At 48.8% G+C, this 15,844-nt stretch overlaps 1 protein-coding gene and 1 pseudogene across 7 annotated transcripts in view; one reads left to right on the forward strand and one right to left on the reverse strand.

Annotated features, from left to right (window-relative positions):
• Positions 1 to 6,384, forward strand: LOC125409380 (eukaryotic translation initiation factor 4B-like; annotated as a pseudogene).
• A 3,373-nt stretch (positions 6,385 to 9,757) lies between these two features.
• The window catches only part of Atp8a2 (ATPase phospholipid transporting 8A2), a 577,323-nt gene continuing 571,236 nt past the window's right edge, over positions 9,758 to 15,844 (reverse strand). For all 7 annotated transcript variants that reach the window (XM_087912148.1, XM_087912155.1, XM_087912154.1 and 4 more), the window contains exon 37: positions 9,758 to 10,159. In XM_087912148.1, coding sequence (XP_087768274.1) covers positions 10,062 to 10,159 — 98 coding nt within the window. In that variant the 3' untranslated portion in view covers positions 9,758 to 10,061. The remainder of the gene's footprint in view (positions 10,160 to 15,844) is intronic.

Consider the following 15,844-nt stretch of genomic DNA (forward strand, 5'->3'; position numbering starts at 1 on the left):
ATGTCGTGAGTTGGTGCTGTTCCCAATGGAATTTGAACAGCTCCCTCCCAGTTTGCAGGTACATGAAGATGACCCAGGAGGAAAGATTGTTCTAGACACAGTTCTTTCCTTTGGCTGACACATCGAAGGCTAGTGTGACTTCTGGAACCTTTCCTCATGAAGGGTCCTGTAACATGACGGGCCGGCTTGTTGGGGTTTCTGTCCCGCCCGGTACCCCACAGCTGGCATACCCCAAGAAAAAATCAATCACACAGAGATCTCTATAAGTTATAAAGCTGATTGGCCCATTAGGTCAGGCTTCTTATTAGTCCTTGCAACTTATATTAATCCATTATCATTATCTATGTTAGCCACAAGGCTCAGTACCTTTCTCAGCATGGCAGCTCACATGTTGCCTCTTCGGTGATCTGGGCAGGAGTGGCGGAGGAAGCTTTCTCCTCTCTAGCCTTCTTCTATTCTCATTGCCCCGCCTCTACTTCCTGTCTGGTTGACCTGCCTATACTTCCTGCCTGGTCAATCAGCGTTTTATTAGAATACATGATTGACAGAATACAGACAATTCTCCTGCATCAGGGTCCTGGCTACAGTAACTGCTTCTGGGTACAAAAGGGCATTCCAAAATAAAACACAGTCCAATCTTCTGCTTTAACTAAAGGTTTATTTGAAATGTGTTTGTGCAGATAGACGCCAATTAACAGGATTGATCAAGGCCTGATTAATACAACCAATGGACAAGGAGATCCCCTTGACATGATCCCCTGCCAGGAAGGAGACTGACTTCACACCACCATGCTGTTGTCACTTAACGAAGGGCCAACATTAACAACACTGAAAATTACTCCTCTTCCGGATAGAGGGAACAAACACCTGCACGTGTCATGGAAGCACTCAGGTACCTCCTGAGAGACACTCTAACAGGACCCCCAGCCAGCTTCCCTCGCATGGCTAGATTAAGGGCCGTCCTTGGTAAACAGTATCTGAGCAATCTCAGAACAGATATAACAGGAGCCGGGGCGCACATGGCTTTGCTTACATGACAGATACGCCCTCACTGTGGGTTCAGAGACATGTAGGATATAGGTCTCTACCCTTGCTGTGCAAGCTGCATTGCTCTGGGAGAGAGGTGCAGAGGGAGGAGCCCTGGTGCTGGGCTGCACTTGGTCATCCTTGGCAAGGAGAGAGAGGAAGCAGCAGGCTCAGGCCTGGCATAGACTTTCTGACTCGAACACCAGACAAGTCTTTACCAGCATAGGGATCTTGTTTGTAATTGCCACGGGATAATTGTACATAGTTATGGGCTATGCTGCTGGGATCTTTCTGGAAGGAGAGAAACTCCATGACCAGGCAGGCAGGTTTCCTCTTTTTTTTTTCTTTTTTAAATTGGTGTTTGTTGCTTTCCCTATAAGCACATACCAAGCTACCTCTAGGAACACAGCTGGATCGAGTCCAGCCCCATGGCAAGTGGATTGCTGCCTACTCCTCAGCTTTCCTCCCCTCTTTCTCACACAGGAAATCAGAAACTCGTCCCCGCACAAACCTTGTTTTTATCTTATTTTATAGGACTTTGCATGTGGCCCAAGCTGGCCTCCAACTCCTCATTCGCCTGCCTCAGCCTTCAGAGCACAGGGAATCGCAGGCATGCACCACCAGGAAGGGCTCTGGGCTTTTGATAAGCCCTCCTGACCCCTGCTTTCCAGGACAGGATGATGATTTGAGCGGTGATGCTGTTTCAACTTCCCTCTTCCCATCTCTGCCATAAATCGCAGGCACCTGACACTTTGCTCCTGGTTTCTCAAACAAACAGGTCTCCTTCCTCTCTTGAGCCAGGTCAGAAGAAATGCCTGTGGGCGAATCCTGTGAGCATGTTTTTCTTGGTCCTACGCCTGGGAGAGGGAGCAGAGCAGCTATCTCAGAGGCAGCGAGAGCAGGAGTTTGTCATCCGAACAGGAGCCAGCCTGGGTGGAGAAAGAATCGGTCCTTTGTCTCCTCTCCCTGGGGATGGCTGAGAGGTGTTCCTAAGGCTAGGCTGGGCTGGGGGTGGGGTGACCTCTCCCCTCTCGGCTCAAGGCTTTCACTAACTCGCAGAGCTTCTGACTACTTGGATTTATGTTGCTTCCACCCCCTCCTCTGTCCACGCAAGAAATCACGCATCTGGGGTGAGTGGGGAGCTTTAGAAACACCAGGGCACACACAGTCTGAGATGTGGAAGTCAGTGAAGTGCGGGGAAGGGGAAAGGATGGACACGGGTGCTCAGAAGACATGTGTGAATGAAGGGTACCACACTCCATGCTGAGTACTGGCCTCTCGCTTCTAGGCACACTTAATAGTGCCGCTGTGGGAATCTTGTGGGTACCTCTGCTCCCCATGGGAAACCCTTCATTATGACGTTCAGTTAAGGCTAGCCTGAGATAATATCCCCTTACCATACTGACATAGACAACTGCCTTCGACCCAACACAGAATTACCAACACAGCCAACTGATGCACGCGCTCTTATTTTGCGGGGCCTTTATTTTAACTTTCCCATTGTTACATTTGATAATTCAAGCATGTTCATGCAGAGACTATGACATCTGTTCTGTTCAGTTTTTTTGAGATAGGGTCTTCCTATGTAGCCCAGGCTGGCCTAGAACTCACCATGTGGCCCAGGCGGATCTCCAATTCTTGTTCCTCAGCCTCCTGAGGGCTGGGACCACAGGTGTGTGCCGCCACACCAGAAGGCACACCATCTCTTGATTTGACCCAATAAACCAATTTCTTTACTGAGTTCTCACTTCAGAACTGTCCGGCCAATTTCTCTGTTGAGTTTTTAAAGAGCCCAGGAGGTGAAGGCTGCATTCCAAACGCTGAAGCTAAAGCACCCCTTGAGTGACTTGGGAACAATGACCCTGGGCAGTGATTCACACCGTGGCTGCACTGTGCAGCCCCTTTCATGCATTCCAGACAAAGCCCACCTCCTCTGCCAGCAGGGCCGCAGACACTCGGCTACGGCTTAAGACAAATCCCAGGACAAGAAGGGTGACGGCAAAGGGTCATCTTCATGATTCAAAAGAAAGGCTCATTATGATCACAAATGAGAGATTATACAGGATAGCTTTCTTTATTTTTTAAAAAAAAATTGACCTGAAAGCCTACCTATCCATTTACATCTTCAGACTCTTGTTACCTAGTTTTGCTTAAGAAACAAAACAAACAAACAAACAAACAAACATCCACCGATTGGGAACATAACGTGGCTCAACGGCAAACATTAGTCTAGCCTTTCACAAGGTCCTGAGTTCCATCCCCAGCACAGCTACACAAGCATTCCATACAACACAAAGGAGGCAAAAAGGGTCAGATGTTCAAGGGCAGCTTCAGCTGCATAGTGAGTTCAAAGCCAGGCTGGACTTCCTAAGAATTTATCTCAAAACAATAACCAAATCACTCATTGCTTCTTGATTAGCCATCATCGATTTTTGCCGGGCATGTTTGAAGGCTTGGCAAAGAAAAGCAAATGCCCAGCTGGGCTCTGCAGGAGCCCAGGGTCACCGGCTGGTCCATTTCTCTCTCAATGTTGAAGAGGCAGCACCACTTTCACTTTTCACCAGAGCAGTTTATACCTCGCTCTCATGCTTTTGTCTTTGTGTTTGCATGAGTGTGGGGACTTGGGGAAAGTAACACTGACCCAGAAATCTGGAATATTCTGCACCAAGACAGAGTAGATACATCAACTCTGCTTCCTGGAGTATCACACTGTAGATCCTGACCAGCTAGGCGGAGCTGCCAGGCTGCCTGGTAGACTTGAGCAGGGTATTGTCTCCAATTATAGTGTGGGTTATCCACTCAGCAATCATCCCTGTGGCTGTGAAGTGAGCAGCTGAACCCAGAACTAAGCTGAAGGGACACTGGCTGCACTGTTTACAGTTTCAAGTACAGGATCGAGCCACACATAAGAACCTCTGGGAGCGGCCCCAGCCCCAACCCCATCTTAGCGCAAACCCGGAAGTGCTGACCAAATGTGACCTGCCAGCCCAAGATTCACGGCTATGTGACAGGAGTGTCATGACCCACATGACATTTCCTCTGAGCTGACAGCCAGTGTGCATAACTTAGTCCAGGCTACTCTGTTCCCCAGGGAGGGGTTGTGTATGAGACATTCTGACCTCAGTTTAAAGATAGCCCAATGACCTGACTCCCCAGTGGGCCCTGCATAAATAGTACGCATCACACACCATGACAGCTGCTTTGCCTAGAAACCCAGTTTAGTCATTTGGCTAGGAGAAAGCTTAATCAGGACAGAAAAAAAAAATTGAAAACAATCCCTCCCAGAAATGATTTCTCCTGCCTGTATATCTCATTACTGCAGAGACAGTTTAGTACAGAGAGTGTTTAGTCTGCTTCTCAAAGGAAGTAAATACGCTCCAGAAAAGTACACAACATAGCATAAAGTCAAAAGACAAGAAAACAAACAAACAAAGAACCCAAACAAACACCTTCATTCACTAATCTGGTTTAAAAGCCTTCAAGCCCAAGAGAGGGCTAAGTATCTGACAAAAAGCTGAATTTTAATTCCATCTTTCCAAATGGGTTTGGTTCCCACATGAAAATTATTTTTGGCTCCTGTCTTCCCCACCCACTCCGGCCCCCAACATGGTGGCCTCAGCAAAACAGAAAATTTGGAAGGGGAGGCCCATCTTCTAACAGACTTTCTGGCTGAGGATGGCTGGCGGAAGCAGCTATGTCTCCTAAACAGTTAGCTGGGCTGATGTGATAAGTGATCTGGAGAGGTGTGTCAAGGACTCGCATGGTACTGTTGATGGCGTGTACAGGGCACCTCCAACGGATCATTCCGTCCTCTCCACTGCTCCACAGGCTGCTCAGAAACCAAACACCCACCAGAGCTGTCTTCCCAACTCACCACCCTGCATTATTTTCCTAGGGAACCTGCCCTGTGATGTGACAGAAGATTCCGTACGAGTTCTTTAGAGGATGAAATACCAGTGTGATAGACTCGTCACGTGAACCCAGCCATCCTGACAGGTTGAACAGGCTGGGCTATGCAGACTTTGAGGACCTGGGTGATCTGCTCAGTGCTCTGGGTCTCTAGGTAACAGGGGGAAAATCAAATGAGTCGCTGATCAAGCCCTGGACAAAGACAGGGATAATCGTTCTTTGGGTCAAGACAGAAATTTAGATTTCTAACAAAACACAGACCAGAGGACCCATCCTGCTGCAGACGGCTTTGAGAAGTACCCAGTTAGAAGAGGTGATGGTAACTTGGGAGACAAGTGTTGAGATCGGTACGATTCAGAGCAGAATCAGGATGGGTTTCAGACAGGTATCAGGATGGCCCATGCTGAGATGTGGATATTGCTCTGGAGGCCAGGATCGCTATGATGACCAAGGCTGTGACTGCAGGCTAGGCACTGGCAGAAGAGAATTTGGTAGTGGGTACTGTAGGGTTGCTGACTACAGAGAAGGTGGGGACTGCTATAAAGGCAGGTATGACAGATGGGACGAAGGGTCATAGAGTTCCAAGGATGATTACTCTCCGGATGATTATAGGCATGATGACAGAGCCCCCCAACCCCAACCCCAAACTGAATCTAAAGCCTTGGGATATTCCCAAGGAAGATGCTTCCTTTGCTAGTACCTCCCAGTAGAGTTGAGCAGCTTCTATCTTTGGAAGGGCAAAGCCTGTTGACACAGCTGCTAGAGAAGAAAAGTAGAAGGGGGCAGGGCTACAGAAGGAGCAGAAGGCATTGCAGCATCAGCTGGACGAACCAAAACCAGATGGTCGACCCCACGAGAGACACCGGTGGGTCAAACGAAGCAGCTCAAGAAAGAGAACAGTTGCGGACAGGAAGCGAGTCGTAGCAGACCGGGGCTGCAGTGACATCTGGCAGAAACACACAAAGAAGAAGACTCTAGAAAACAAACCATTCAAGAGAGAAGACTGCCATTTTCTACTCTCTAAACCTCCTAAATTGACTAGCCTCTAAAGGTAACGCCAGCCTCTCTACCAGAGGAGAATGTGTGGGGATAGCGATGCCCTAACCCTCCTGCTCGACCTCAGAGCTCAGACACAGTGACAGAGAGAAAGTCGCTCTGGCTCAGCCCTCTGAGCAAGGACCAGCAAGGGAAGAAGAAAGCTAAGGAGATGGGGTGAGGGTCCCAAAGGCCAAAGTGGGGACTCCAGCTGTGGTCCTGGAGATGAGGGGAGCAAAGACCATGGGAAGGAGCTGGGGAGGAAAGGTGGGACAAAGACTCAAGACTCCAGATCTGCCCAAGCGAAAGACATTTGAGGAGAATCCAGCCTCCAAGTTCAGTTCTGCAAGCAAGAATGCTTCTCCCGTCGTGGATGGAGAAGACAGAATGGAGGAGGGCAACCACACTGTGTAGACCTCCACCTCCTGTATTTTCTCCTAGTCTCTCTGCCCTGGAGCATTCAAGGGCAAATCAAACTAGTCTTGCACATCCTGTTTTGCCCCTTCTAAACACTGCCCTGTCTAAACTTTCAAATATGCCCACATTCTTTTAAAACCTTGTCCCTCTGGTCACCTCATGTTCCTGATGACAGCATCAGCCTCCCCAAAGCGGTCTCTGTAAATCGCACCCCTGAACTCACAGGCCTGGTATCTTGGCCACCAGAAGCTGTGGTCTGAGGAACCACTGTTTCTCTCAAGTGAGCCAGCTCTGTGATGTCTTTGATTCCTGCTCACACCCTGCCCCCAGTCTGCCTGTTTCCGGTGCTTCACATCTCCCCCACTTGGAGGTCAGAGTACTCCGACTGGTGGACATGCGTGTTGACTAGGGGTCTATAAACGAGGAGGATGGAGTGGAGGCCTTTAGCCTTGACTGGGGTGGTTTAAGGTTTCTGTAAGTTTCCTTCATGGGCGCTCATGCTAGTGCTTGGGTTTATAATGTGACCTACATTGTGAGGTTTTTCTGCTCAAGGGGGTGGGTTTCTTAGCTTCCCTCAAGAATAAAGGATGATGGGGAGCATGGGGACCATGAAGGGGAGGGGAGCAGAGAAAAATGTAGAGAGCAATAAAAATCAATAAAATCAATAAATAAAAAGAATAAAGGATAATGCAAAGAACTACTGAATAAGGCTTCTCTTGCAACACAGTTGCTTGACCTATCTGCATTGCTGTGCAACTTTGTAGAGGTCAGTTCCAAAGACGGCAGGTTTCCCTGTTGCGGTAAGTCAGGGTCCCTGCAGACAAATGAGACTTTGGTCTTAATGTGTAAGCCTTGGGCTTGCTGGGCAGGAGGGTTGGTTTAGTGGGCTGCGTCAGTGGGCATGGCAAGAACTTATCCAGCGGGCTTGATTGGCCATAGCTAGGAAGCGTGCTTTCAGAGAGGTACCCATAGCTGAATGGGTAAAAACCCATCGGCTGTGGACAATGAAGAGGTAACTACCCTCTTCATGTCTATTTCCCTTCCAGACAGAGGCATCTGAGAGGAAGTCGCCATGCCCCACTCTTTGCTCCTCTGTTAAAATAAAATCAGGGGTCAACTTACACATTCCTGAATACATCAAAATTTGTGCAAAGATATTTCTATGAAAATTATTTGTAATCTGTAGATGTTACTTGGGGGATGTCTTGAGATATTAAATTCCATCCTTAGGTTTGAGGGTTTGTTCTGTATTTTTTTTCCTTCAAATAAATCTAGCCTTTAAAGTAGAAAGAAATAAAGAGAAAGAACAGAAGAAAGAAAGAAAGAAGGAAGAAAGGAAGGAAGGAAAGAAGGAAGTAAGGAAGAAAGGAAGGAAGGAAGGGAGGGAGGGAGGGAGGAAAAAAACTTGCAAAGAGCCTAGAGCACATCCGGTTGGTTTTCCTTTGCTCTCCGCAGTTCTGCCCCGACCCCTCTGGGTAAAATGTACACCATGGCTGGCCCCCCTAATCTGAGGCACACTTCCTGCTGTTTCTCCCACATGGTACAGTCTGTCAGGATTCCAACTTGCTGGGCACACTAGAGTTTTTACTTGCCTCAAGGAGCAAAGAGAGGTGACTTGCAAGATTCTTGTTAATTGTACCACCCTGCCTCCCTTCAGGCCATCTCAGCCTCCTGGACATGCTCTAAGTGAGAATCAGTTTTCTTACTCAAAGCAAATCATAACCAAATTTTTTGTTTGTTTGTTTGTTTGTTTGTTTTTTTGGTGCCCATTCATCTCTGATGTTCCAAAAGTAAAGCGTTAAGTAAAGCAAAGTGTAGCATCTCTTCTTTCTGAACGCGGCACCTTGGACTGCTCAGCCATTCCCCCCTAATGCTGCTTTATTTCCTAAGCTAGCATGCATCCCTGGTGGTATCGTACCAGTTCACCCAGTAACAAGTGCCCAGGGGTATTTACTTTAAGCCATCCAAAAACTCCAGTTCGGCAGCCAAAATAAAGGGAAGAAAGCATGCTGAGGCTGGCCCGCATTTTCTGAGAGCCCCCAGTTCTCGCACGCAGGCTTGGAGCATCCAGGTTCTGTTCCAGTTCAGAGTGGGGGCCTGCAGTGGCCCAAGCTTGGAACAGGCACTTCCCTTCCTTGATTGAGAGACCAAGTCACTGTCCAGAAAGAGGCCCTTGGGCTTAACACTTGCCAGGTACAGAAAGGGGACCATGTTAATATTTTTAAAAGTTATGAACTTGAAAATGTTTGGAATTGTTTTTCTTAGCTGTGTATGGTGCCGAGCGTGGCAACTCACACCTATAACCCTAATATGCAGGAGGCTGAGGGTTGCTGAGAGTCTGAGGCTAGCCTGGACTGCAAAGTATGTGATTCAATGCTAGGTGGGCATCAACCAGACAAAATATCTGCAGGACAAGGTCTGGTTTCTGCGACAGCATACATGGGTTGATCATTATAACTGTCCATCAAAAGTAGGACCTTGAGAACTTCCAGTATGATATGGTGAAAACGTCCTCCGTGTCTGCCTCCTGAGTCTGGTGTCCTTTGCCACCTTCCAGAGAGATCTCAGGTGGGGTGCCCTGTGCTTACCCTCCACCCCAAGCTCACCCAGATTCTAGAATTTCAGAGTGCCAGTTTTGCCCCTTCAGTGCACAGACACAAACTCACCTCCAAATTGCGGAAAGCCTAAAATGGGCTTTGAGCATCTAGAGGCAGGTATCGATTCTGAGATGCTGCCAGAGGCCTAGCTCAGAAGTGATATGCAGGGCCTGCTCCCCTTACCCACGGGATCCCCTCAAAAAAGACAGTTAAGTGTTTAGGTTAGGTGTGGTTCAGCCACGGAGCTTGAAGGCAGCAGTGGGGCGGGGCAGGGCAGGGCAGATGAGGCTAGGTAAGAAGATTCTGACATCCACATCTGCATGGAGAGAGGAACAAAGACACATGGGACCTGAATGGGTGGCTGCCAGCTGCGAGGCACCACACCCAGAGGCCAGCTGTACAGATCTGCGGACAAGAGCACAGGGCAGCAATGGCAAGACCTAAGGCCTGCACCTAAAACCGGTGGGTGCAGAAGGCATGGAACTCTGGCTGATTGCCTTGCTGGGGCTGGGGCCAAAAGAGCCAAAGAAATGTTCTCAGGATTGTCCTTCAACCATAAGGTTTTCTGATTTCAGTGTAATCAAGAAGTTTATGCCGACTTCACGCAAACAAAACGGGAATCAAAGTGAGTGAGCAGTCTGCAGAAAGCGAGGCTTGCATGATCTGGACATGCACCGAACAGGAAGTAAGGGTACCCTGTTCCAATTACACAGGACTGGTCTCTAGTAACATAATGCCCCCTTCCCTTTCTTCCAGAACCACTAGCGTTGATGTTTGAGCATTGGTGAAACGTAGTTTTTTAATTTCACACCTCACAGAGCCCAGTTGAATGCTTCATAACACCGTAAACAGAAGTTGGGCCAAGCACGGCGGACAAGCTGGGAGAAGAGCTTCCCGATGCCTATACCCTGGGACTGCAAGGGGACAAGACAGCTGCTAACAAACTGGTCGGCTAAGGCCACAGAAATGTGTTTTCTGGTGTTGAGCTGCGGGCGCCAGTCTCTTCTCACAAAGTCGTGTTAACACTGCTTGCGCCAAAAAGAATCTCTTTCCCTGGAGCCGTGCGGGAAAGTCGCCTCATTTCTTCCTTGACTTCGTTTTGGTGGTGTCATAAGCACGGACTATTTCCTCCTGGGTGACAGCTCCATGCTCTTCTTGAGAAAAGGCATACCCGTCTACAAAGAAACGCAAAGGAAGAAGTGGGTTAGGGAACATTCTAGATCAGTGATTTTCAAGCTTCCCGGTGCCACGCCCCTTTAATACAGTTCCTCATGTTGTGCTGAACCCCCCCACCATAAAATTATTTTGTTGCTACTTCATAACTGTAATTCTGCTACTGTTATGAATTGTAATGTAAATCTCTGTGTTTTCCCATGGTCCCATGAAAACCAGGAAGACCCCACTGAACTGCGTGGTCACTGAACTTTCTTAGCGGTGGGTACAGATACCTGAGAAGAAGACACCTGCAAAAGCAAAGGGGACCATGGTCAAGAGGGAGTGAGGTGGCAGGGGGCTGATCAAACGGGTGGGAATGGCTTACAGTGGAAGGACTATGTTTTTTGTGCCTGGAAAAAAATACCATGGACCAGGTGAAGTATAAACTGGCAGTTTGTTTGGTTTACAGTTCTGCAGACTGGGAGTCCAACGTCAGGAGGCCGGACCTGGTGAGGACTTCCTTGCTGCGACATAGCGTGGCCGGTGCCAGCCTCACTCCTGGACAACAACGTTAATCCATTGGCTGCAATAGAGCTCACGTGACACCGTCACCCCTAAAGCGTCCCCCTCCACTCGGTCATCAGAGCAATCGCAAGCCCACATGTATTCTGCAGGGCACTCAAACCATAGCAGGCAGGTTTTCTAATTTTGGGGGGCTCAATGTAGAGAATGTAAACATGGACTAGTGGGCCACGACCCCACTCCCCTACCATCTATCAAGATGCAAGGTCCCTCATCTGCCTGATGCTATTTATAAACACGTCAGGAAAGACACCCTTAAGAGCGAAGCCGTCAAAGCGCCTGGGATGCTCGGAGAGTTCCAGTCTGTATGTCGGACTGGTTCCGGCAGGTGAGTAATTGAAGTGGGTTTGTTGCTGAGTAATCAAGGAGAAAGAACACACGAGAGGGCAAATTTAGTGAATGGCTCCGTGACCACAGAAGGACTGAGCCTCACAGGGTGATGAGACAAGCGTCACTTCTATACACAGCTGGAAAACGGCTCAAGGAACCCGCCCATCGGCGGCACAAGATACTACGTTCCCGTTTCACGGCTGAGGAAACTGAGGCCCAGAGACGTTTCTACTTCCCCAAGTCACAGATCCAGGAAGCACAGCTGGGCAGGGTGACAAGTCCTGAGAACTCTTGCTGTGGCAGAGGGACAGAAGTCCTGGTGCTATCAGTTAGAGCACAGTCAAATCCTGACAGTTGTCGGGATCCTGTCTTCCTGCTGTGCTTCATCAACGGGGCGGTCTGATCGCCAATGTGCTATTTTTAAACATTTTTTTAAAAATTTTTCATAGTGTGGGTGATGGAACCCAATGGGGAATGGAACCCAAGGCCTCCTGTATCCTAGGTAAGCGCTCTGAGTCATACCCTCCCTCTCTTGCCATATTCTCTAAAAGGAGAAAAAGAAATCAGAAAAGGCAGGCAGCTGTCAGCTTGTTGATTTGGGTCGGTAATCTCCTCAGATGTTCACAGAGAGAAAAGTCGGCAGGGTGGGAAGACACAGTCACAAGTAGGACAGGCTGGCAGAAGGTTGGAGGGGCAAGCTCCATGCTATTGTTCATTTGTATGGTCAGAACCCAGAATCCCTGTCCCTAGGGTGGCTTCCCGTCCTTCAGGAGAATGAGCCTGCCAGCTATTCCACAGAAGTCTAAGGGCTTGGGTGGGCCCTAAGGATTCCTAGGCATAGTGGGCATAGACACTGGGGGTCCCCTGAGGACACAGGGTCTGGGCAGTCGGGAGGAAATTTCAGACCTGGGAGTCAAAGGAGGGAAGATGAAGTCAGGGAGACTGAGGAAGCAGAGACAGTGGGAAGACGGACCCTGTGTGAGCAGAGATGCAGAGACACGCACTCCTGCCTGCTGCCCATATCCAATAAAAATGACACCCCAAACAGGAAAGCCAACCTGTGATATTTTATTTGTATTTTAATAAATAGAGCTTGCCTGAAGATCAGAGTGCAAAGCTAAGTCACTAGAGGTCAGGGAGTGGTAGCACATGCTTTTAATCCCAGCACTAGGGAGGTGGAGACAGGAGTGGTATGGCTGGGTGGAGAGAGATCTATAAAGAAGAGACAGGAACTAACTGGAGTGTGGAGCCTGAGGTTTGATGGGGACACAGCGCTGGCTAGGCAGTCTGAGGATCACCCACTTTGGTCTGAGCATCGGGAGAGGTAAAAGGTCTCTCTAGTGGCTGACTGCTCTGCTTCTCTGATCTTCAGCTTTAACCCTTATATCTGTCTCTGGGTTTTTATTATTGGTGCTGGATCCACCACTTGGTTGTCGTAGGGAAGCAGCTCCCAGTGTAGCATGGATCCCATAGCCAGGCCAAAGCCAAATGGAGGCTGGGGAGAGGGTTCAGCAGGTGCTTGCTATTTAAACTTGGGAACTGACTTTGAACCCTGGAACTCACATAAAGGTGGAAGGAGAGACTGAGCCTACAAAGTTGTCCTGTGACACACACACACACACACACACACACACACACACCCCTGGTACTCCCCAAAAGTGGGGTGATTCTTGAGTAGAGGCAGAAGCCAGCCTGGCTGGGAATTTCCACTGAAGCCACACCCTGTCCTCAGGCCCTGGGGACAGGGGCTGCTGTGGGACAATGGTTTTACCCTGTAAAGATTTGTTTCTTGTACTTGTTTAATAAAATGCTGATTGACCAGTAGCCAGGCAGGAAATATAGGTAGGGTGTAGGGAGCCACCTGGAGGCACAGGTGGTCCTGCAGTTTGGAGGTATACAAGTCCATACCTGGCTTAGCCACATGGGGCTGAGCACCCTTGCCTGCACATGCTCAGACCAGCAAATGGCATTAACCAATCAGGACAGCATTCAAGCCTCTCCACCGTTTAAAAGCAGCTGCCTCTGGGCTCTACTCGCTCTCTCTAAGTTTTCTCTTGTCCCTGCACTCTCTCTTCCCTTCCCCCAATTTTCCTCAACCGAGTGCTCCGAATAAAGACGTGATAGAGAAGGAATTCTCGTTTTTAGTGGCGTTCATTCCTGCTGGTCAGGAAGCGCGCCGCAGCAGGGCGACCAAGCAGGAAGTAGAGGCGGGGCAATGAGAACAGGAGCATTCTGGGAAGAGGAAAGACTCAGTCTGCAGCCGTCATCCAGACACAGAGGAAGCAAGATGTGACTGTCTCGCCGAAAAATGTACCAAGTCATGTGGCTAACACAGACAAGAATTATGGGCTAATATAAGTTATAAGAGTTAGTAAGAAGCCTGAACTAATAGGCCAACAAGTTTATGATTAATGTAGACCTCTGTGTGTTTCTTTGGGACTGAAGGGCTGCAGGACCCGGTGGGACAGAAACCTCTGTCTAGAAGGGGTTTCCTTATAGTGCTGTCCACACAGGTAAGGACACCTCAGGTAAAGTGAGGTAAGGAACAAAGGCTGTGTCTCACCCTGTTCCCAGAGATATTCTAGAAATGGGCCACGGCTTGCTGGAGTTCTTTGTGAAGAGGAGGAGCTGCTGCCCCTCTGCCTCAGCTCTGCCCTGACCACATACAAGGTGTGCTTTGTGAGGCATTTTTACTGCAGTCCAAGAGGACAGTCTTTCTTGGAATAGTTCAAAGCAAAATCTAGTTCAAAACAAAACAACAACAACAACAACAACAAGAACAACGAAACCCCAGTGTGTCCTTTGGTACCAAGGCTGTTTTCACCACAGTTAACCTTGGCGATGTGCATTCCCTGGGCCTCTAACAAGGAATGTTTTGTGTGTCCCTGAGGACTGTCAGGTCTCCGCAGCTGTCCCTGGATGGGATGTACTGCTGGAATGACGGCTGTGGCTGCTGTGACCCACCGGGGAGACCCTTTGGTCTGAAGGAAGCCATTGTGGTAAAGGGCAGGCTTTCCAGAGAGAGTCTAGGAATGAGGCAAGAGAGGAGAGGACTACTGTGCTCCCTCTAAGAAGACAGCGTTCTCAGTTGGCTGGGCAAGTATCCTGGGTGGTGACCAGATGGCTGGAGTACAGGGGGCACAAAAGGGAACTTCTTGTCCTTGCTTGGCCGTTACTAGGCTTTGTAACCTTGGACTGGTGAAGCTGTCTGGGTTTGGGTTTGCTTCTCTGTAAGATGAAATGGCCCGGGACAAGGCAAGTCCTACCTCTAATCACTCCAGTCCTTCTCTCTCTCTCTCTCTCTCTCTCTCTCTCTCTCTCTCTCTCTCTGTGTGTGTGTGTGTGTGTGTGTCTGTGTGTGTGTGTCTGTCTGTGTCTGTGTGTGTGTTTGGGGGGTTGTACTGATTGGTTTTGTGTGTCAACTTGACACCGGCTAGAGTCATCAGAGAGGAAGGAGCCTCCAGTTGAGGAAATGCCTCCATGAGATCCAGCTGTAAGGCATTTTCTCAATTAGTGACCAATGGAGGAGGGCCCAGCCCATGGTGGGTGGTGCTATCCCTGTGCTGTGGGTCCTGGGTTCTATAAGAAGGTAGTGCTGAGCAAGTCATGGGAAGCAAGTCAGTAAGCAGCTCCCCTCCATGGCCTCTGCATCAGCTCCCTCCTCCAGGTTCCTGCCCTGTTTGAGCTCCTGCCCTTGACTTCCTTCAGTGATGAACAGCAATGCTGAGGTGTAAGCCAAATAAACTCTTTCCTCCCCCACTTGCATTTTGGTCACGGTGTCTCATCACAGTAATAGAACCCTAAGATGTGGGTTATAGATGAAGGTTGTGAATGAATGCATGTTAAGATATAAATATTATTAGGGTTAACTCAAACATAAGTAATCAAAACATAAGTAAATGAATAATAAAGACCAGTTAGGGGTGTTGTTTTGAACACGCAACTCTGGAAGAGTCTTAATTTCTTGGCAATAGGGGCTGGTAAGGGGCTGCCTCAGTTAACTCTGTGTGAGGGTTTTTAGGCTTCACTTCAGAGAGACAGGCAATACTCACTTTCATCCTGACCTGTTCTCAGGTGAGCGGAGTGTGACCAAATGGCTTTCTTGAGGCAGGAGGATAGTAAGTTCAAAGCTAGGTGGGGCAATAGATTGAAAACCATCTCAATGGGAAGTAAAAAGAGCTCTAGCACTCTTGGTCAACGGCAGAGGGCTTGCCTGGTATAAGGTTCTAGTTCCCTCTTGAATGCAAAGGAAGGAAAGAAGTAAGGGAGGGAGGGAGGGAGGGCAATGTGCTGATAGATTTATTCTAGGAAGGGGTAAGGTTTTCCTAGGCAGAAAATCTCTTCTTTTAGAAACCAAGTCTGATGGAAATTAGGCTGGCACAGGTCCAGCAAAAAGATAGGTCACGGGGTCACTCACTGACTATACCTGCCAACCCCAAAGCCTGGCCAGGAAACAGGGTGTCTTTCTAGGTTAATTTGGGGGACATTTATCTGGTATTTGCATCCCTACGGTGTAACATGAGTGTCTGCTTATTGAGGTTTCCGTCCTGCCCAGTTCCCACAGCCGGCAAGTCCCAAAGAAAATCACACAGAGAGTCTATATTAATAATAAACTGATTGGCCCATTAGCTCAGGCTTTTTGCTAATGCTTATAACTTATATCAACCCATTGTTTTTATCTGTGTTAGCCACATCCTGCTTCTTTGGTGGTCTGTGCAGGACTGTGGAAAGATCTTCCTTCTTCCCAGAATACTCCTGTTCTCATTGTCCCACCTCTACTTCCCGTCTGGTTG

This window comes from Myodes glareolus, chromosome 12 (genome assembly GCF_982192425.1).
Source record: "Myodes glareolus chromosome 12, mMyoGla1.1, whole genome shotgun sequence".
In the NCBI taxonomy this organism is placed as follows: Eukaryota; Metazoa; Chordata; class Mammalia; order Rodentia; family Cricetidae; genus Myodes; species Myodes glareolus.